Source organism: Sparus aurata, chromosome 17 (genome assembly GCF_900880675.1).
Source record: "Sparus aurata chromosome 17, fSpaAur1.1, whole genome shotgun sequence".
Classification (NCBI taxonomy): Eukaryota; Metazoa; Chordata; class Actinopteri; order Spariformes; family Sparidae; genus Sparus; species Sparus aurata.
Window position 1 is genome coordinate 21,618,512 of NC_044203.1, and position 22,365 is coordinate 21,640,876.

General features: G+C 42.2%; 2 protein-coding genes across 5 annotated transcripts; one reads left to right on the forward strand and one right to left on the reverse strand.

Moving 5' to 3' along the window:
• Window positions 1-59: 59 nt before the first annotated feature.
• Window positions 60-5,629, forward strand: rnf41l (ring finger protein 41, like). 2 transcript variants are annotated; one of them, XM_030392787.1, is made up of 8 exons: window positions 60-159; window positions 280-534; window positions 643-855; window positions 1,602-1,741; window positions 2,917-2,943; window positions 4,200-4,362; window positions 4,463-4,583; window positions 4,830-5,629. In XM_030392787.1, the coding sequence occupies exons 3-8, from the start codon at window positions 650-652 to the stop codon at window positions 5,232-5,234; spliced, it is 1,062 nt and encodes a 353-aa protein (XP_030248647.1). In that variant the 5' UTR covers window positions 60-159; window positions 280-534; window positions 643-649; the 3' UTR covers window positions 5,235-5,629. The 2 variants fall into 2 exon arrangements, with proteins under 2 accessions (XP_030248647.1, XP_030248648.1); XM_030392788.1 differs by lacking the exon at window positions 2,917-2,943.
• A 979-nt stretch (window positions 5,630-6,608) lies between these two features.
• Window positions 6,609-22,365, reverse strand: virma (vir like m6A methyltransferase associated). Of its 3 annotated transcripts, none has more exons than XM_030394066.1 (27): window positions 22,267-22,365; window positions 21,663-21,775; window positions 19,802-19,888; window positions 18,331-18,379; window positions 18,088-18,247; window positions 17,854-17,973; window positions 16,739-16,954; window positions 15,456-16,180; window positions 15,007-15,144; window positions 14,691-14,917; window positions 14,071-14,598; window positions 13,816-13,970; window positions 13,089-13,171; window positions 12,451-12,544; window positions 11,669-12,057; window positions 11,417-11,572; window positions 11,077-11,312; window positions 10,751-11,000; window positions 10,449-10,666; window positions 10,022-10,154; window positions 9,586-9,726; window positions 9,339-9,493; window positions 9,001-9,097; window positions 8,114-8,286; window positions 7,667-8,016; window positions 7,166-7,312; window positions 6,609-7,065 (listed from the first exon to the last, which is right to left on the reverse strand). In XM_030394066.1, the coding sequence occupies exons 1-27, from the start codon at window positions 22,327-22,329 to the stop codon at window positions 6,857-6,859; spliced, it is 5,412 nt and encodes a 1,803-aa protein (XP_030249926.1). In that variant the 5' UTR covers window positions 22,330-22,365; the 3' UTR covers window positions 6,609-6,856. The 3 variants fall into 3 exon arrangements, with proteins under 3 accessions (XP_030249926.1, XP_030249925.1, XP_030249924.1); XM_030394065.1 differs by having other exon boundaries at window positions 8,120-8,286; window positions 16,709-16,954; XM_030394064.1 differs by having other exon boundaries at window positions 16,709-16,954.

Consider the following 22,365-nt stretch of genomic DNA (forward strand, 5'->3'; position numbering starts at 1 on the left):
CATGTAGCCTGTAATCCAATCAGGGAGGGAGAGAGTGTAATCCAAGTTAATCCTACATCCAGAGAGAGAGGGAGAGAGAGAAACCTAGGATAGGGATGGTCATTAAGAGAGACAGAAACAGTTGAGGGACAGCAGTAATCTCTGAACTCAGCTTCATCGGTGAGGAAATGAGCAAAACACACTGCTGCAGAGTTCTTCTGTTGTTCAGTGTGTCTGTCTTCTCCTGTAATTCTGTCCATCTATCTGTCTGATCTGTTCTGATCTGATCTCGTCTGACAGCTGCCTGCCTGTGTCCTGAACCCTCATTGTAAGGGATACCTCTCCATGGAGACGCACTCCCAAAGGTAGGGGAGGGCTTTAAGGGAAAGGAGACCCTCACCTCGATGGAGCAACAAGTCAAGAGAGAGAGGATGAAGAAGGAGAGACCGTAGCTGTGGGGGGATAAGAGGGAAGGTCTTATCTGACAAGAGGGGTGGAAATCAACAGAAGGAGGGAAGAAGTGGAACGAGTTGGATGAAGTTGTTCATTTGTCAGGTAGGAACATTATTGTTAAAGTTGATTATCTGTAAAACAAGACATAAATGAGCTGTAGCAAGACTGAAGAGTTTTATTTCCCAGCTTTTGTTTGACCTGTCCGTGTAGTTGCAGGATGGGTTATGATCTGGAGAGGTTTGTGGGCTATGTGAATGAGGGTCTTCTGTGCTGTGTGTGTCGAGACGTGTTGGAGCGCCCCCTCCAGGCGCCCTGTGAACATGCCTTCTGCAGCGCCTGCATCAGCAGCTGGCTGCTCCATCACCACTCCTGTCCCGAGGACAGGCTTCCACTGGACGTCAGCAGCCTCAAACCACTGTACAGGTCTGTGTACATCTCTGAGCATGTGTCCCCTCTATTAGGTCTCCGTTGTTATAATTCATTCTTATAGGGAGATGCAACAGGCTAATAGAGTAAGAATTTAACAGTGATGACTTACATCCAGGCAGTTATTTTCTGAAATGTTGTGTTTAAATATGCAAATTAGGCACTTTCTAATCAAATATATACACTTATTGGCACACATTTCCAGAAGAGTAATATGAACATTGGATAATTTCTTGTTTCATTTTGTTGACACATTTGACTCAAAGGTTTTCACAGGGGGGAATGTTGGATGTCTCTTTTTAATCAATCGATAAATCATAACCATGTTTTCAGGAAATAAAATGTTACATAAATCAGGCTATGAATGATACGTGAACAAAAACTGTCTAGGACAGGTTGATCGATTAACAGTCTGGCTGATTATCAGATCAGATATTCAGCATTATTCTGATGACTGGAAACAATGTTTTTTTCTTTTTATCCAATAAAATAGATACATTTTAAAATTAGCTACTTGGCTCTGATGCAGCATGCAATCTGCAAAGTAACTGGTAATGAAAGTATCACATAGGCCTACATGTAGTGGAGTAGAGGTACAATATATAGCTCCAAATTGTAGCAGAGTTGAGTACATGTACTTAGTTACATTCTATCACTGTTTCTTTCTACTATACATTGGGGTCACACATGTACATGCTCTCTGGTTCTTATTTGCCTGATACTCTGTTTGTGTTTGTTGACAGGTACATGCGTAATGACCTGACCCGTTTGCAGATCCGTTGTGTGAATGCTGGGCAGGGTTGTGAGGCGGTCTGCTCGCTGGAGAGCCTGCACACACATGAGGATGAGTGTGAGTTCGCCTTCGTATCCTGCTCTAACACAGGTAAGAAGCCTCCAACCAAAGGGGTTACTTTTTTTATTTTTTCACTTTTTTACTTTTGTCTTGAGTCAGTTTACAACTTATCTGCTGTTATAATGATGACTTCATGTAAATCCCAGCAGAGCTTCTCATAACTCGATCATGAGGATGAGAACTGTCAGGTCTGTGGGGCCTTTAATCTGAAATAATAAATCATGTATTTTGTATGGAAAAATCAAAGTAACTATTAACTATAGCACTTAATAAATAAATGTAGTCTAGTAAAAGAAACAGTATTTCCCTCTAAATAGAAGTGGCATAAATTGGATTTACCTCAGTACAAGTACAAGTACAGTACTTTAGTTAATGTTCTTTGCAGTGATGGAAGGATATTCAGTGCATTTACTCCAGTACTGTGATTAAGTACAAATTTTATGTACTTCCCCTGAGTAATTCCATTTTCTTTTACTTTATTGTTCAACTTCAAAGCAAATATTGTACTTTTTACTCACCTACATTGATTTAATAGCTTTAGGTACAAGTTACTTTACAGATTGTATGATGAGTCAGAGTCAAAGTATTTCAAATTAATCTATCCTGTTGATAATTTGATAATTTTTTAAACGCTTAACCTGATATTTAGAAAAATGCTGAATATCTGATCAGATAGTTTGTCAAACTATCATATACAGAATACACATGCATGTAAAAATGTAAGTATATACAATTTTACTTTTACTTGCACTTTTGATATTTAAGTACATTTATATTTCAGACAGTGTGAGACTCTTACTCTAGTAGAGTTTGTATGGGCGTCTTTCACTTTTACCAAAGTAATATTTTAACACGATATCTTTACTTTTACTTGAGTATGACCTTCATGGTTCTTTGGTGCTTTCTATCACTGGTCTTTTACAATGATTATGCGTTGTGTTTGTTAAATGGTTGTCCATGTGGATGTGTGGCACATGAAGGTAACGTGACACCTGTGTGTGTGGGAGCAGCAGATGGCTCTTTTGTTGCCATGGCTACATCCCAAACTAGCGCACCTATGGGACCTGAAAGCCCCCGCAGACCTCACACAGAGTGCATTCAGGGTCAACTTTCCATCACTCTTTCATGAGCGAGTTTAAAGTGTATATGTACATACAAGCATGTGCTCTTGTGCTCACAACGCGTCTGTGACCTGTCATTGGCAGGTGGAGAGTACATATGTTACCACTGTGGTAGGTACAGTTACACAGTGTGTGCATGCAGTGTGGCTTTAAAACAGCAGCATACAGTTTTACACAAATATATCTGTTGCTGTCTGGAAGCCCTCTTCCACCAGCTACAGAAACAAGTTTGGAGGAAAACTAACCTTAATGAAAAGAAAATCCCATGGTAAGCTATGATTATTAGATTTTAAAGTGACACACATGAGATTGGATGTCAAAATGATGAAAACAAAGTTGAAATCATGAGATTTAACATCATTACTATGAGATCAAAACTCTTATTTATGGGATACATTTCAAAATGATGAGCATTTATCTCATATCAACGATTACCTCATAATTTATCCTTTTTTATGTCAAACTTGTGACTTTTCATCATATAATAGAGAACTTTATCTCATAATTTGACTTCATCATTATGCCTTACCATGGGCATATTTTCTTTTATCAAGGCTAAATTTTCACTATTTCTTTTTGTAACTAGCAGTAGTGGTCTTCCAGTCTACTATGATCTGTATGAAGCTTTTTGTTTTTATAATTATCCCTGTTTGGTGTCTTGCTTTCCTCCATCAGCTTAAAATCTCTGACCAAAGAATAAATATAATCAGACATATGTATAAAATAGTTTAAACTATCCCAGATGCTGTCATAACATGAAACATGAATAAATCACATACCCAAGGCATAAAACAGAGAATAAGATACATGTCATTCATCTCACACAAACCACACTTTCTAAAGATGACTGTAGTTTTGGGGAATACATATCAGAAGAGAAAGATCTTCATTATCTGATTTATTTTATGCCTAAAGAAACTAAACAAACAAACTCTCTTTGATGACTGAACAAACTCAATAAACCCATTGACCTTAAAGGACAATGCCATTCACTTTGTTTATATTTGGGGGACTATTTGGTGCCCCTTTAATGCTGTCCTATAGCATTTTGAGTCTTTTTGTCTGATGTTAAAGCTCAAAAGCACAAGCTTGGTTACCAGCTTTACGCTCTCAATACAACGGATGATTAAAAAACATGAAATATCAACACAGAGCCTGTGTGTGATTGTGACAGCATCATCCCATCACGTTTCCATGGAGATAGTATATACAATATCACACCTTTCAGTCGTAAAGTAAGTAGATACAGACCTACTTGGGAAATATTTAACTACATTTCCACTCCTGTCTGGAGTCTTACAACTTAAGACATGTGAACAAGGTACATGGTTGCTTCATATGAGGCCGGGCCATCTCTGTCCACTCAGGTTGTCCTGTGCAGGTAGAGAGGCGGGGCTTGGAGGCTCACCTGTCGGAATGTAACTTCCGCAGCAGGGAGTGTCCGAACGGCTGCGGCCACACCCTTCTCTCCATTGACCAATCGCATCATAACTGTGTGGCAGAGCTGCGCACCGAAGTGGAGATGCTCAGGTATGTATCTGTCCTTACCCTCTCCCCTAAGTCCTGAACACAGAGCAAAGTTGTTGTTTTTTTCCAATTTCATATTTGTCTCATTAAATATTCACAACAGGGCGGAGATGCTGTGCAAGGTGGAGGAGGTGAGACGAGAGATGGAGTCAAGGCTGGACTCACAGAGGAGACACATGGTGCAGAAAGAGTCGCAGCTGAAGAACGAGGTGGAGGAGCTCAAGGTGACATCTCAATCCTTCTCATGTATTTAACCCAACAGGCTTGAAGTGAAGATTTAAGATGATGGCACATTACTTGAGTTCCCACTTGAGGACAAGTTAATTTCACTTGAGTTTAGTTTAATTTAGAACTTCACAAGATTAAAATGATACAACTTAAACACTGAACAGGTTACTTATCAACTAGTAGGATAAGTTTGTGCTGTGAAAGCACGTTGATGCATGTTGTCTTGTATCCTCTTCATCCAGGGTCAGCTGTCACGGGTGATGTGCGACATGCGGGCCCTGTTAGGAGCAGAGCGTCTGAGGAGACAGGAGCTGGCAGAAGCAGAGCTGGAGAATAGGGAACTGCTGGAGCTCCTCAGAGACCTGCAGCCAACCAGGAGTCAGCATCCCCTCGAACAGGCAGCCAGGGAGCAGCATCAGGAGGACCAACAGACGTCTGGATGGGAACTGCACGCCGAGCTGACGAGACACCAGCAGAGAGAGACATCTTTACATGCCTCCAGTCTATCACTACATTCAGCTAAGGGCTTAAACGTGTCGGGTCCACCTCCATCACCTCAGCTGGGAGAGGGATCGCGCAAGGGAGGAACCAGGAGCCTGACTCTGGACTGCATCAAGAGGAAGAGCCGGGAGGTGACGGTCATCTGAGAAGATGGGACTGGTGGGAGGATTGGCCAAACCAGAAAAGATGACTTTTTATATATATATATTTGGCTGTTTCAAACAAGATTTACCTCTGAAAATGTAATGTCTGCACAGTAGGTTCTGTAGTTTCTCGCATTTCAGTCATAGATTTTTTGGATTTTTGAAAAATAACTGAAAAAAGAAGAAAAAATAATAGTCTATGTATGTTGTTTGAAAGCCAGGCTTGTTTGTGTAATTCTACAAACTGAAGTGGTGTCTTGATCATAGGCTAATGAGATACTGCGTAGAAATGTATTCACTTTGTAGATTCACCCTGATCACTTATGCAAACTGATCATTCTGTAATATCAATTATTTTGTGTCCATCAGGTTTGAAATAAAAACAGTTACCTCAAGTATTTTTCTTGTTTCTTAGGACCAAATTATTGCTAGTTCATTCATCATTTGCTTAATAGGTGTCTTGCAAAACCTAATTCACAACTTTTCATTTTTAACTGACCTTAAACGTTCAAAAGTGTTTGTTGACTCAGAATTAGTAATCTTCCATAGGCGTCAGTCTAAAGCAGGGGTGGCCAAAGTGCATCTGAGCACAGTGGGCGAAGGTTCACCGAAAAGGCAGCGAAATAAGAGAACTTGGGATCCTTCTTTGCGATTTAACAATACAACAGGTGTTTGCTCTTGAACAGTTACCGACACTTAAGTTTCAGTTTTGGCCCTCCAAGGGGAACTTGGCCACGGTCGGGTCTAAGGTATGAAAGCAAGGCATGCAGAGCAACTCTGGCTATATCTTTCAAGCTATACTGTATAGTACAATTTGTGGTGAACACCTGATGCGTTTTGGTTGTGATCATCTCAATGAAGACTACAGAACAGCATTAGGGATTTTGCAAAAATGAGATTTAATAATCCAGTGAAAATGTTAGTCCTTGTGCAGGTTTTGTTAATGCATTCGTCTGATTGCCTTTTCACCAATAAGTATGTTGTTGAATCAGTTGAATTGGGGGTTTTTTGTTAGTTACAGTTTCAGACTCTCTCCACCTCCCTAAACTTATTTTTGAGGGTCATATATTTGGTGAAAAAGAGACAAAAGACACAGTAAACAGAGTTAAAGATAGATTTGATTGCTAGCATTTTTTCCCAAAAGTTTCTACAGATATCGCAATATCATTATTGTGAATTAATCTGTGCACGTTAATTATGTAGTAATAATGTGATATCGCAACAGCCTCAAACTGCATGTGTCGCTTACAATCTAGTTTTTGACATTAGTATGATTACCTGGATGTTCTGGTGCTGAGGGTAGAAAAGGTTGTGTGTAGTTCAGGATTTTTACACTAAATCCTTGGTTTAACTTTTTAAAAACATGACACTTGTTGGTAATCGTCGTCTACATCAGTTTATTATTTCAGCTGGTGTCTGTTAAAAAACAAAAACCTGTAAGATTGGTTACTCGGAACTTTATTCTCTGAATACAACTCATGATAACAAAACATAAAACATCAACACAGAGTCTGTACGTCATTGTGACAACATCATCCCACCATGTTTCCATGGAGACAGTATATTTAATATCCTGATTGGTCCATATGTTGCCATGAAAGGCTTCAGTCAATGCCCAGGTGGGTTTACCTGGTGAAGGAGCGAACATGTCTGCCTCTCCCCCCTCCACTCCCTCCCCCACCACTGAACTTGCTCCCCTGAGATCCTCTCCCTCCTCCTCCTCCTCCACCACCCCCTCCAGCGCTGCCGCCGCCTCCTCCCCCACTAAGCCACGACAGCCCAGCGCCTCCTCGTCCCCTCGGGGCTCGGTCCCTTGGAGCCAGCCGGTACGCACCTAGCAGAAAGAGAAGACAAATTTGTTTAAGTTCAGTCTTTTTGCTTGACAATACACGACGGATGGATCGCAAAAGAGTATGTGGGTGTTCAGTCCGTACTTGCTGGGGGTTGTCTGGAGGGCAGCGGTCCACGCGTGAAGTTGCTCTGGCCTCCACGGGGTTCGCTGTAGGTTCCTCTGTGGGTGACAGCTGGAACCTGTCCGCTCCATGAGGAACCACGGCCTCCTTCTCTGCGAGTGTAGTTACCTACAGAACCAATAAGAGGATTTATCTCCCTCTACTGGCTGACAAGTGGTTCTGGTGTTTGCTTAAAACACACAAGTGTAAGCTTGGTTGCAATGTATCAACATTTGCGGAGGCTATGAGTTCTTTATCCACAATAACTTGGAAGATGTAAGCACACATCTACAGCTGCAATTCTCTGATTGTAGCTTCTTAACAGTGTATTTTCTGGTTTCTCTCCAGCTCTATGGCATTTTATAGATCAAACAACTAATCCATTAATTGAGGAAATAATCAACGGATTAACCAACAATGAAAATAATAATGAACACACATCATCTTTCCAATATAATTGTGTGTGTGTGTGTGTGTACATACCAGATAGAAGAACACCTTTAGGCTGTGGTGGAGTGAAAAAGCGAGTCTGGCTGTGAAAGGTGGCTCTGCCTCGGTTGCCAGTGAACAGTCCTCTGGTGGGGGGTTTGGGGGAGCTCTTTGGGGGCCGTTTAGGTGGCAAAAGTCCAAGAGGGGTTGCAATGTCTTTAAACTCTGCTGCCACAAAGTCATCCACGTGCATACTTGGAGGACGGGAGGTGTTCTGTTTGCGCTGGCGGAAGATATCGTGGGGTCGGCAGAGATTCTGTCCAAACCCTCCTCGACCTCCACGGCCGCGAGGAGCAGCCATAATGTGGGCTCTCTTAGCAGGCTCCACGTAGTCAGATTTACCGCTGAAGAGGCAAACACAAGATGATGCTCGGTCAGTAGAATAAAATAAGATGTTAAATGAAGATAGCAATGATTTTAAAATGTAAAACAGTATCGGACCTGTACCTTGATGTGATGAATGTCTCATGTTTGTGTTTGCCAAGTCGGAAGCCTTTTGTAGCCTTCGTGTGACCTGGAGAGGACGGCTCTGACAGGAAGGAGCGCTCCAGCTCTGCCTTCAGATCCAGTTCTGGACAACACTCCTGAGCAAGACCCACCAGATCCACCTTCACCTGCCACACACACAAAATGATCGACATAATGTCCAACCACATACAGACAGACAAACGGCTCAATAACTGTGTGTGATCAAGTGTAATTTAGTTTAATAACAATGTTAAAGCAATTCATGGGTGTGTATTTAATACATACTGAATTGTTTATTACATTTCATAGTCCCATGTGACTCAGGAAGTTTAGATTGCAGCCAAGTTTGGAGAGAAATGTGTTTCTCTTCTAGTTGTCACTGAAGCACTTTAGTAATTATGCAGTAATTATTGTTTGAACTTAGTAAAAACTACACATGGATATTCACGATTATGCTGATAATGGAAATTAACTAAGATCTGCCTATCCTGTGTCTTTATCACATTTCACAATAATGTCTTTTATGGTACCATCTCTAAAATCTACTTGATTAACTTACCACATTTATCTGATTTTATTGTTATTCTATCAGGCCCCGATGTTATCACATACACAGTTTTTATAGTTCTATATAAGTTATAAGTCTATATAAGTTCTATATAATCTCAATAAATTTACAAGTAAATAAGATAACTTAGCAAATAATAACTAGATTAGAGTGTATCACAGATATATTAATATCGTGCATATGATATATGATATGAAAACTTTTGTGAATATCTACAGTCGAATAACAATGATAGATCCAATCTTGCTTAAATTTCTTGCCACAGTTTCTTTAAACAAACGCACACACTCACCATATCCAGGTCGGCCTCTATGTCATCAGTTTGGAAGGGAGAGAACCACAGAGTCTTCAGCTGCTCATCCAGAGCTTCAGACAGAATGAACACCGTCCTGCAGAAGGAAAACAAAAGAGAGGGAAATTATACTAATTAAATCCAGGGTTTTCCACAAAATTGACACACGAGGCTCATTTCAGTACATCATCTGGCTTTAGTGGTGCAAATACATTATGTCATGTTAAAATAAAATAAATGTACTAAATCATTTTAAAAGTCATATATTTCTTTGACTGTGATGATATCTGCCTCCCTGTGATTGATGACTGAATTAGTATTAGTATGTCATTTTGTACCTGTTATTAAACTGGGCTCCGAGTGTCTCGGGTGCTGGCAGAGTGGGCTCAGTCTCAGCTACAGGAGGAGTGTCTATGGCCGTCTCCAGCAACTGCCTCAGCACAATCACATTCTCCAACATGGTGTCCAGTGAATCATCTTCCTTACACAGTTTCTACAGACCAACACACAGCCTTACAGTTAGCTCAACACCAAGGAAACATCAATCTTTACTGCAAAATTGTTGCAAGTGTACACAATTTGTACCGTTATCTGTTTCTCCAAAGTCGGGAGTGGATGAGAGTCTGACGCTTCCCACTGCAGCAGAGCTTTCATCTCAGAGCCCGACAGCAACCGTGGAGCAGTGAAGGCAGGCTCCTCGCCCGAGCCCTGGCCCTCGTCAACGCACTGGATTAGACACAAACAGATTCAACAAATTAATCTGACCATCACATACTATATGCAACTGTGCAAGAAATAAAGTCTCCAACAGCAAAATTAATAGATTTAAATTCAGCTCTCGCACGTCTAGGAATTCATTTAAAGCAGTTTTAATGATTAGTGTCACTTTTTGTAAAAATGAAATGAATAGCTAGTTGCAGCCCTTTACAGTAATTTTACAGTTACTTTGAGAGCATGTACAGTTGTAGTTCACATGTGCTTCCATAAGAAACATGCAGGAGCTAAACAACCAGATACTGACCATTGCTTCTGTGTTGGCAATCTGTCTGAGGAAGTCGAGCAGAGCTGAGAGCAGATCTGCTGAGTCCTTGTTGAAGGGAAACACCAATCTCTTCAACAGTGAGCACGGACCTGCACCATGTTTCTTCAGAGCACTGAAACAGAGGTTGAACAATTCTTTCATGCATCTATCTGTCCTAACGAAAACCAAAATCAGTGTGCTGCTAACTGAGATCTGAACCCTGAGGATATAATGTGATATGATAACTGTCATGACTGTTTGATGTGCTTTGTACAACTATGCATAGCATCTTATGTGTAACTTTATGTTTAACCCTTGTGTATACGTCTTGAATGGCTTAAGGGTGCAAAGTGAATTTCAGTGAAGTAAAATAAGAGAAAGAAGAGATTATTAAAGGAGACAGTAGCGAGAGAGCATTGCCACTTACACTTTGAGGTGGTAGAGACCATAGTCGTGCTCAGTGAGGAATGTCAAAGTCCTGATACAGGTAAGAAGGAGTGGGACGCTGCTCTCTGAGTTCCCCAAAACATCCAACAAGGTGCTGCACACAGATGATAGCATGTCTCGTCCCGGAAGTGAATTGGCCAGCTGCTCAACCTCTGACACGCAGCTGTCACCAGGTGGAGATACCACCAGAGATATGTCCTGATGAAGATGGAGATGGATATTTTTTAATCCTTTTTCAGGAATGGTTCACATGTTTGCCTTTATTTGCACTATACTGCTTACCTGGTCACACAGTGACTGTAATACTGTCCCCACTAGTTCGCTGCATTGCTGTTGCTGTAGGGAGTGATCATTTGGAGGAACTAACAGAGACAGCAGCGTGGGGAACAGTTCAGCCAGCTGTTCATCTCCAGACACCGCCCCGGACAGCAGATGCAGCGTTGCGCTCTTACATGCTTTCTGTGACACCAGAGCATCCGTCAACGAAAGCAGCCGCAGGACCTGGCCCCAGCACACGGTTTTTCCTTCCGCCCTGCAGTCACAATTCATACACTTAGAATACGGTTCACAGCATAAACACAAACTATGAGTGTGTTTCCTTCACTCACGGCTGTAGCTCCTCCAACAGCAGCTCCAGCAGCGTCTTCATGATGAGCGTTGCGGTGGGTGAAGACAAGTCGGCCAGCTGAACGCACATTCTCCTCAGCATGGCCAAAAGAGGAGGGCAGCTGGTGGCACACACACACCTAAATGCCTCCGCAAACACTTTCCACTGTGCCCGTATGTGCATGCTCCACAGCTTCCTGGTGTTTAAGGCCACAGCCACATCTTGGACTGATATCACCTACAAAGCCAAAGATCTTTTAATGCCAGTGCCAAGACAAGAATCCTCAGGAGGCGAAATGAGGTGCACGAGACATGTGTGACTAGTAGGATAGAGCGAGTTACCTGAGTGCTCTGCATTGGCAGTGGAAGAGGCAGGAGCTCAGAGAGCAACGTGAGACCGGAGAACAGACCTTCAGGAGCTTTCAGCAGTGAGCCCAAAACCTCCTTCAGCATCAGAGACCATGTGTTACTGGCCAGAGTCTCTTCTGTGTGAGTCACCTGTACCAAACACACACACGTTAACTACTATTTTTACTTTTTGCACAAAATTTCTTGGCTAAACAAACATGCCTCCACAGTTCATCCTTCACACACCGATTCATTAACACCCTGCGTGAAGGTGAGCAGTACATCAACAATGAGCGCCTGCACTCTGGTCTCCTCTCCGTCTAGACGTCCAGATGCTGGGATGGAGCACACGATCATGTGGAGCGACACCAACACGCTGGCGACGCGAGTGTCCCTGAATTGGAAAGCTCCCCCACGCAGCAGCTCCATCAGCATGGTGCGCAGCAGTCGCAGCGTGTTGATACATATACTGAGGATCATGCAGCGCTGCGGTGTGGGGCCCATGTGTCCATGCACACGCCAAGGCTGCAGCAACACGCTGCACAGTTTCTGTAGGACACGTACACACGTATCCAGACCCTCGCCAGAGAAGAGCTGAACTCCTGCAAGACTCCACTTAAGATCCCTCTGCTGACCTGAAGAAGGAGAACGACATTGTAAAAAATACTGTACAATGACATATTGTTACTTATGCAATCCATAGAAATTAACCGGAAAAGATATAACATAAAAAATTATCTTAATAAAAGGTTTAATGAGAATGGAAATCGATGAAACTGGTTTGTTAGGCCTCAAGGATACATACAATAAAAGCCTATTGCGTATTTCCATGTGGACAAACCTGCTGAGTGGACCTCCGGTCTGAGTGTGTGTATGGTTTCTGTGGTAACTAAATGTAAACATAGCTTTTGTTTCCTTACAGGACAACTCCACAGAGCACCTTTAATATTCAAGAAATCTAAACTTAAAACTAAAATACAACTTTTTACCAGCTGACCTGTTACAAAAATCATGTTAAATGTCTTTACCTTCTACAGCGGGTGGGGGGCAGGCAATGTGATTAAGGACCCTGAGAGCAGTGACCAGGCCTGTTCCCTCAGCCGTCAACACATTTTCCACATTCTGAAGTCAAGAAAAGACACACATTTAAAATGACATATAGCTCTCTTATCTGCATATGGTTTTAACTCAAATGACAGAGCAGGTAGACGGTTGAGCAGTTCAGACTTGTAGGTGACGCTTTGCATTCCAAGAGGACATACTCTATATCCGGTGGCTCTAAGGTATAGAATAAAATGAAAACTTGTAGTTAAGTAGTTTTATTGTTAAAGTTTGCATCCTTGTCAGCTGGCCTGGTTATAATATTTGATAGCATACTACCATTTCCCTCTGATAATAACATTAATGTATGCAATATAACTCTCAATTAATAAACTGTAGTATACTGTACTCTAAGAGACCAGCCCCTGTGAGTCACTGTACAGTCAGAAGAGAGAGTCGCTGATGGACACCCTAAATTAAATGTTATAGACAACTCTTTGGCTGCCACCCAAACGCTTCCAACTGAAGAGATTTATCACTCAAGGCATTAATAGGACTTGGGCATTATTAGCACTGAAGATGAAACTGAGAACATAGTGAACTGTTAGCAGTGAGAGAAATGTACCTGTTTGATGTAGTCTATTAGGGTGGGAATGCTTCCAATCTCAAAGCGGAGTTTTTCCAAAGGCTCCAGCCATTTGTTCAGCTCTGAAGTACAAAGGAAGACCCACATTTTAATAAGGAAAATAACATACATAAACAATAAAAATGATCACTGAGGACAAGTAGGGTTGAGCGAATACTCTGCGGTATGAGTAAACGTGTATCATCTGAGTAAAATGTGTCACCATCTCTATCTGTGACATAGGAAAATCCTCATCAGGTAGCTAACTGAAGTTAAGTCATTCAAGGATGAAGGAAAGAGTTAAACACACTTCAGCTGTTTCACGTGGAGCTGAAAGCATGTCCAGGGCTCTCAGTGCTAGTATCAGGAAAAAGTGTAGGAACGCAGTCCAGAGTTTACTTAAGAACACGGATTAAGACAACAAACATGTCTTCAAGTCTGACCCTGAAGACACACATGGCCTCGAAACAAACCCTAACTGAATAGATTGGTTGTCTTGATCTGATACTTCAGTATATTTTGGACTGCATTCCTTAAGTTTTTACTGATACATGAATTCATTCAAGTCTTTAGAATGCTCTTAAAAAGATCTGAAGCTCAATGCTGAGGCTGTTCTGTAAATGGTTCTTCTGAGCAACCCATACCATTTTCAGGCAGATACAGACGATGGTGTACACACTCATCCCTAATGACAAGATACTTGAATGTGACAGTGGCAATATTTTACCCTGAAGTTTTGCATTGGTGTCATCGGCCTTGGCTATGGCGAGGAGCGGGGTTGCATATTGTTCCATCATCCGCAATTCATTAGAGGTCTGCGTTACCAGCAAAACCAGCATACAGGCGTAGTTATAGGTCACTGCTTTGCGAGCTTTAGCCTCACTACAAGAAAGACCAGACAGTGACATAAAAAAATATTCAGAAATAACTGCACAGGTACCTAAAATAAAATCATAGAGAAAGAAGGAGGAGAGAGCTGTACCCCTGTCCGTCCTTGCTGTGGTGCTGAAGCAGTGTGACCAGACACGACAGGTTGTTCTCCATGCTGAAAACATGAGCCACAGCACTGCGTCCAGTCTGTGTGAAAGTCATCAGGTAGAGTGCATGGAGCATGCCGAGTACCTCCGCATTGTCACCTTCCTCAAGCCCAGCTCCTCCATCTCCCCCTGCGGCCACATGGCTCATGAGCTCTGAAACCCCCTGCAGAGCATGCAGCGCCTGCATCAGCCATACACCGAAGCCTTCTTCTCCAAACCCTGGCCCTGTGAGACCGCTCTCTCCCCCTGTGAAGGTGGTGTCCTCACCCTCGGCTTCTGCCATCGAAGCCAGGAGACGCAGCAGCAGGTTAGTAGGAGAGGGCTGGGCGAGAAGGAAGAGTAGACCGGACTGGGTGAGCGACAGGAAGCGTAGGAGCTCTCTGACAGCTTGTGTGACACCTAGGTGGCCAGCCGCCGCAGCTGCTGACAGCACCGCTGCCATGCTCTCCAGGAAATGGCATGCATGCATATACCTGATAGAGGACAAAGTGAATTATAACAAATCAGGTCATAGTAACATTCAACTTTATGTCAGCGCTTCTGCATATATGTTTGAAATGTGTACCTGTACAGTGCTGGGTATGGATCGTCCCGCTCCTGTGGCCCTGTTATTCTAGCAGAAGTGGGGAACGCTTTCCCTGGTGGCTGTACCATGCAGTTAGGGGCCGTCTCCAGCAGGTGATGTAACTCTTCCAAAACCCCTGCCAGCCTATCAAGTTCTGCCTCGCTCACAGGGGAGGAGCTTAGTGATGGTTCTTCTTCCATGGGGCTGTCGGCATCCTCCATGTCCTCCTGAGAATTACAGTCAGCCATGGTTATTATTAAAAATATACATACACTTTGAAGTGGGTATTATTGTATGAACGGGTGTGTTTCTCTACCTGCTGTGGTTCAATCAACGCTGCTGCTGCACGCTGCAGGTCCACCAGTACCTCATACATGTGGCTCTTCTGAAATATGGCATTGCCAGCTGTTATGACCCTCACCGTTTCTTCACGGAGGAACAGTTGCACCAAACGCTATGAAGGACATAAAACTTAGGGTCAGATGGATGAGGCAAAAACATATCAGGTCATTCAACTAGTAAGTGCTTTCTGAATGTTTTCTTTAAATGTGAAGTGGAGGTGGTGAGTGTTTGAAGCAGATTAGATCCTGGGTCAATTACATGACAAATGGTAGTTTATTAGTTTATTTCTAATCCTATTTTTAGTTTAAAAGTTTTATTTTATTCTTATTGTCTAGCTGGAAAGGAAGGGAAAAGGGTAAAGGAATTCCTAACCTGGGATAAATGGTAAAGAAACATAGTAGAAAGTGATTTTGTGTTGCTAACCTGATAACCACTCTTCTCCGTCTCTCCTGCGTGTAAGAAAGCCTCCACACCAGCAGGAGTACTGATTAAAGCACCCAGAGCTCTCAGGATACTCAGCTTCAGTGTGGAAGAGACGTGGTTTGCGTTCAGCAGCTCCAGTAGAACATTCAGAGCCCCTGCACGCAGCATTGCTGTGAGGCCCTGTGGGCACTCTGCTAGGCATGATGCTAGCTTGGCACCAGCTTTCAATTGTCTGAGGTTAAGAGCAATGGGTTGTGTGAGTGCAACCTCCATACTCAGAGCTTGGAGTACCCATTTAGTTAAAACTCCAACAGGGCCCTCCATCTCTCGCTCTCCTTGTTTAATTAAATAAGCCAACCCTTTGGCTAGAAGTCCAGGTGCCTCTTCTAGAGCAGTGACCCAGCGGGCATCTCTCTCATCTCCAATACTTGTTAGCAGATCTTTCAGCTGTGTCACAGCTTCAGCCTCCTCTGAACCCGCTTCTGTTCCACCAGGGTCCCTAGGTTCCTCCACCCTGGCCTTCTCAAATTGGGTATCAAAACGGGTCTTATATGGAGGGGTGAAGTAGAGCAGGGGTCTGAGTTCTCGCTCATACGGGTCATACTGGACAGGCGGGACAGATGCCAGGTCCTCAGGAGTGTAGTCCATGTCAAAGGTGGGCAACTTAAAGCTACCATTATCCAGATCGTCTTCATCGCTGGAAATCTGCTCATAGCCATCATCACCTGAAGACAAAGAGGGGAAATTTGACAAAAGACAATAAATCATGAACAAGAGTCTTAATATCCTTTGTAAAAAAAAAGATGTGTAAAGATGAATGGAAATGAGGAGGCCAGCAACTTCTACCCTTGCTCATTCACAAATGCATATACAGACACGCTTTTTTACACACGGTTGTATCACTCCAGACACGCAGGGTTAGTTTGACATGCAAGATATGATGGCAGTACAAGTGTCAGCCATGGCTGTAGGGATGTGTGAGGTCGACCTCAACATGACAGCTTATGAATGTCGATCCTAAGCCTTCAGAGCAGCCTGGGGGATGGGCTAGCTAAGAGTTTGGAGCATCCAGCAATTGAAGGTGGAGGCAGCATGCCAGAGCACACACACACTCTCTCAAACTGTCACTCAGTCCCAAATGGACCCCGTGGCACCCTGGGAGGTCTGATGAGTTTGTGGTACCAAAAAGGTTCAGGGTCGGGCATCCATTTGGGATCATAGACTATCCTACTCTCACAAAATAACTCCCCTACCTTCCTCCATCTCCTCTTCCTCGTCCTCACCCTCATCCTCCTCCTCTTCTTCCTCTTCTTCTTCCGGAGCACTGCCCTCAGTCCGCGCATCTTCTTCCTCCTCCTGCTCCTCTTCTTCCTCCTCGTCGCCTTCTTCCTCTTGTTCAGCATCTGAGTATGGCTCATCAGCAGGCAGTGACCTTTCAGGTGATACAGCCTCCAGGTAGTCGTCACGGCCCTGGCAGGGTTCATCTTTGACCACGCCCACTGTAGACAAGAGGGCACACAGTACAGCCAACAAACCCACAACGCACATATAAACATGCAAACTACACATTCATCTAAGCAATTAGTTGGCCTGCTTACACAAAACAGCTTACGGATCATTATAGCCTGTTTCTGACACAATTATAAGTTGACCTTTTAAATATAATTGCCACCCAGCAGGCAGGCGGTGGTTATTCATTTCTGTACACTGTGTCAATCAGCATGTAGAGACTTGCTTAGCATATCTTACCCATCATAGTGAACATAATTTGCCCTTTAACTGTACAAAAACACGCTTTCATTACAGTAGCAATGATAATATATGTTGCAGGAAGCTAACTTTCAACTCCATGGTCTACGTTCATTTCCTCATTGTACTGACATTAACTGAAACACTGAGCAACCACTTAGACTTCATTTTTTAAAATATGGTGGTTATAAACTAACCAAAGTTGGACACTCGATGGGCAACAGTGAACGAAATTCATGGTTCAGTATTATAGGTGTGGAAATTTCTCGATTATAAGATGCATCATGATGTAACAGCAATCCAAGCTAATCAGCCAAGATCTGAGGAGGTGCGTTTATATCAGCAAAATAATAAGGAAATGTGTTTCTGTAGACATTTTTAAGCGTCAAAAAAGTTTTTAAAAAGTCATGATTCTGCATTGCATTGAATAGACAATGAATCGCCACCATCTTACGTAGACAATAAATAGAAAGCACAGAAACAATGGGTCCTATGGACATGATATAAGAAGAACTACTGATGCAATATTCGATCATGAGAGGTAGATGGGAAGATGTTTAAACTACAGCACCATTTCTGTCATTGTTGTTAACTCAGAATCTAAGAATGGCTGATATAATATAAACAAAAACATGTTTAAAGTTCTGACCTGTCACTTGGACCTGCTCTTCATCATCATCATCTGGGGGTGGAGGCCCAGGTGGAGTACGAGGCCCTCTGGGTGCTGGTCTGGGTGGGCTGCCATTGTACTGGTCATCTTTTTCCCACTCTGAAAAATCATTAATAGATTGGAGGTTTAGCAAGCAATTCAAAGACAATAAGAGACCTGGCCATCAGATGTTCCTGTTTTGGCGAGATCATCGGTTAGTTTCATCTCGCCCACCTTTAATGATCCTCTTGGGTCCACTGGGTTGTTGAGGGGGTGGAGGTGGAGGTGGAGGGGGTGAGCCTTGGTCATGTCCATGTGAGCGCTCTGCTGTTCCATACACTGCTACAGTCAGACTGGTGTACCAGCCACGCAACACCAGACCGTCTGTGTTCACCTGCACATACCAACACATTTAGTTGTTCACAAAGTGCCATTAAAGATAAAATTTAAATTATCCTGTTGTTGGGGAACTTTTACCTTTCCACTGGGTCTGAACACGATGGACTTGTTCTCATCATATTCCAGACTGAGGGAAGACAGCAAACAAGGCAGATTAAACCACCAGTGCAACTATACACCAAGGCTGAAACAATCTTAAAACTTTGTTTGTCTGTTTATCTTTAGATAAAGAAAATAGAAAATAGAATTTGACTGCAAGTTTGGCAGCAAACTGTTAAGTCCTATTTAAAGCTCTTTCCAACCAGAAAAACTATACTGTGTAATTACAGTATGTCTCACTGTTCATGCTCCATCTCTCACTCCTTCTCCCCTCATTTCCTGTCATTGTCTTATAAAGGGCATCACCTCACTTTATGTCTTTTCATGTCCTCAGACAGTCCGTGATCAATTCAAAAACATTTTATATCTCAGATATTTGAATAAGACTTTTAAACACCTCCTAAGACTTTTTCCAGGACCTGCAGACACCTTGTAATGTGCCGAAAAATCTTACTTGCTATGCTACGCAGAATAGTTTTATGCACTGATTTTGACTTTACTTGTGAATATCAATTCTCAACTCCTCAGACCTGTACATAACTTTCAGATAGAACAAGGGAGATTAAGTCTTTGGTTGAAGTATTCACACAATCCACTGATGTATGCAAGTGGTTTCAAGTAAACAGGACAACGGTTTAAGGGGTCACAATTAGAATTGCAACAATAGGTAGTTTTCGACGTAGTTTACAACGTAGTTTGCCGTGATTAAAGTTGACTATTATCATACTTGCACATTTGCTTATATACATCATTTAAATCTACTATATCAGTATTTCAGGTTTATAACAAGTTTCTGTCAGGACATTATATATCTTTAAATTACATTACAAGCCTTAATAATAAAACAAAATCCTCTGCTTTTATTCCATTAAAGTTTCTTATGCCAAGAGTAATTTGTCTAAAAACATTTCAGTCAAATTTGTTTTTAAAAATTGGAAGACATTTCAAAAGCAATCCGACAGGTTCCAAAAAAATCTACTCCCAAGTTTCCTTGCAGAGATAATAACTGGGGTGTGTCGTATTTAAAGCTTTCAGCCACTCTCACACAATGCACACCTCTAAATAGAAGTTTACGCTCTAGTGCTACTGTACATACCTCTGTTATTATGCGGTTAGACTAAAAAAAAAAACATTTGACTCAAACATTCCTCTGCTCATCTATATCACTGGGACCTCTACGTTTTTGAGCCTCTTTCAACTACTGTGTTAGTGGGGTTGAGTTTCTGGAGAGACCAGTTAGCCAACATGAGAACAAAGAGTGCTGAATATGGGTGGGTGCGCACACACACCTCTCTGGCCTCTGAGAACAGGGCTGAGAGGCTACCAAGACTGGTTCAACAGGTGAGACAGACACCTGTAGCTTAAGCACTTTAAAGATTTTGCCAGGAATCAAAGAGATGGGTAAGAGCTGAAAAAAAACAAGGAGAGGGAGAGTGAAAATCATTCCGACCTGCCCAGTCTGTGGAACGAGGGGCTGTTAGGTTTGGTGACATTATTGAAGAACAGCTCCAACTGGAAGGCATGAGGAGACGTCTCCCTGGAAACAAAAACACACACGCATTAATGAAACAGTCAGGGCTCGATCGTCTTGGATCCATAATACAACAATTTAACAATAATCATATTTTTATCAAGTTTATAATGTTCAGTTTTTAGTGACATAGTTGGAAATGTGTTCATCAAATTGCATATTTATTACTGAGGTCACAGTTAACAGTGTTGTTGTACTGAACTACATTATATCAAGAAGCTTATAGAGGTACATAATATTATATCTGGGTGTATTAGGACATTATAGGCAATGTTTCAAACCAATGAACAGAAACTGGGATCACTTTGATGTGTCACGTATTTAAGTGGCTGATTTTGCCAAAGGAGATGTTATCGAAGATCAGTTTCTCGACTGATTTTTCAGAAAATGTTCATGATAAAAGTATGGCAATACAAAAGGACCTCTATCCAAATCGCCCACCTCTACACAATATAGAAGCCTGTTCTGCTCAGGTTTGTGCATTGTTGAGGACTGCGACCATTCATTCAGTTAAATTCATCACACCAAACAGGCTCAGTGGGAATCAGGACCCCCACAACAATGGAGCTCAGGTGTCAAAATACTTTCCTCCAGGCACACATACACATCTCAGGTATCTGTATCAAAGGAGTGTTTCCAGAGGGGATATATCATCATTAAGAATAAGGTTAAGGATTTCCCGCAACTAGCGATGCACCAGTCTAACTACGGTAACCTTAGGCCAGTGAAAGCAGTGGTGCTAAAGACTGATATGGCAGCCCACTGTAAATGCATGAATGAATATATCTAAACATTATTGGAAATACAGAATCTTATGAAGACACTGACAGAGACACCCGCATTATTGTGACTCATTACATAATGATAATTACACAGTCTCCTAATGACATCTGGAATATGGCTGCACAATATATTATTTCAGCCTCGACATTGCAAAGTCCACATGTGCAAGAGTCACATCCAAGTAAGAACGATGTCAAGCAAGGCAGTCTTGACCATGTTATCATATGTGCTGCGATAAAGTACAGGCATTGAGACAAGTTGCTAGGATTAAAACATGGCGTTGTGTGTGTTGCTGGCCACATTTGGGCAAGTCAAGACATCCATCAACTGTAAAGGTACGGTCTCATCTTGAAGTAGAGAGTCCTCCATTCCTTATGTGTTCAAATCCACAAGTTATACATGATTCAAGCTGAGATGAATAAAGTCCTTGTTTTTTCTCTGGCAGAAGCCAAAAAAGTAATTAAGTTAAAATCAAATGAGAAACAGAGGTTTATGACAGCCCTCAATGTTTACATTACCTTATAAAACAAATATTTAACTGGCACCTGCATTAGAAGCTGCTTATTATGGGAATAAAACAAAATAATATATAAAGTCAAAATAGAGCTTTTCAAGTCACCTGGTGATTTCTTCTTTACTTCTTCATATTGCAATATTTTGCGCAGAAAGAAAACTCTCTCAATGCCAGTCATTTCCCATATTATGTAGCCTTCAACAGCATTATGGACTGGTGCATCCCAACCTGCAACTACATTCAGTTGCCAGTTTGCTGGGTAAGCCTTGACCGACCTGATATTTCTTTACCATTGTTAATATCAGTTGGATGGCCAAACTATAATATAATTCAACAGCACCAAAAGTTAACATGATGTTATATCATTCATGTCATCGGATTTAATGAAGGGATGTTTTGTTGGGTTGCATCATCTTTGGTGGAACTTAAAAAACAGCTAATTATTGCATGGATGAGTGTTTGAAAGTGTTATAGGGCTCTTACCCGAATGCTCTGCTGTCAGGTAAGTTGCTGTGTGCTTTGATCCCTGGAGGAATGACCCGCACCTCTGTGACTAGCACCCCGCAAGGAAACCGCACCACATCCACGTTGGTTAACTGAAGTGCATTGAACATTATAATTAATTTAAACATTTGGCTATTACAATGTTTAACTAAACACGACATCCACCACGTACAGAGCAAATCGTAAGAGTCACTTTTAATGCCCGCTCAGAGGTAAACACGTCCAGAATGAGACTTTAGAGTTAGCATTAGCCACTTGGCTAACTAGCAAACAAACTGCGCAGGGATGCAAAATGAAACAGCTGGGTGGGGGTATATGATTACGGAAGCAAATCACATTCATCGAGATATATTTAGTATAATTAGGGTTACACTTAAACAAGTGTACATTAGAATAAAAGCATTGAATTGCAACGGTATCATAACACCCATGATAGAAGTGCTAATGTTAGCCAAGTTGACATCGTTAGCTTGGAAGTTGACCATCATCTTCTAAAACTCCCGAAAATAACCGGTGTGAGTATAAAATGTAGGCGGTTCAGAAGTAAATATGCCAGAGAGTGTCCAGGCGTCAGAAATGTTACCTCTGCACTCTGGTGCTTAAACGTATCTAAGAAAAGAAGCTCCGTTGTTGTGTCTGCCGCCATCGCCTTCTTGCTGTCCGTGGTCGGGCGAGGGGATTA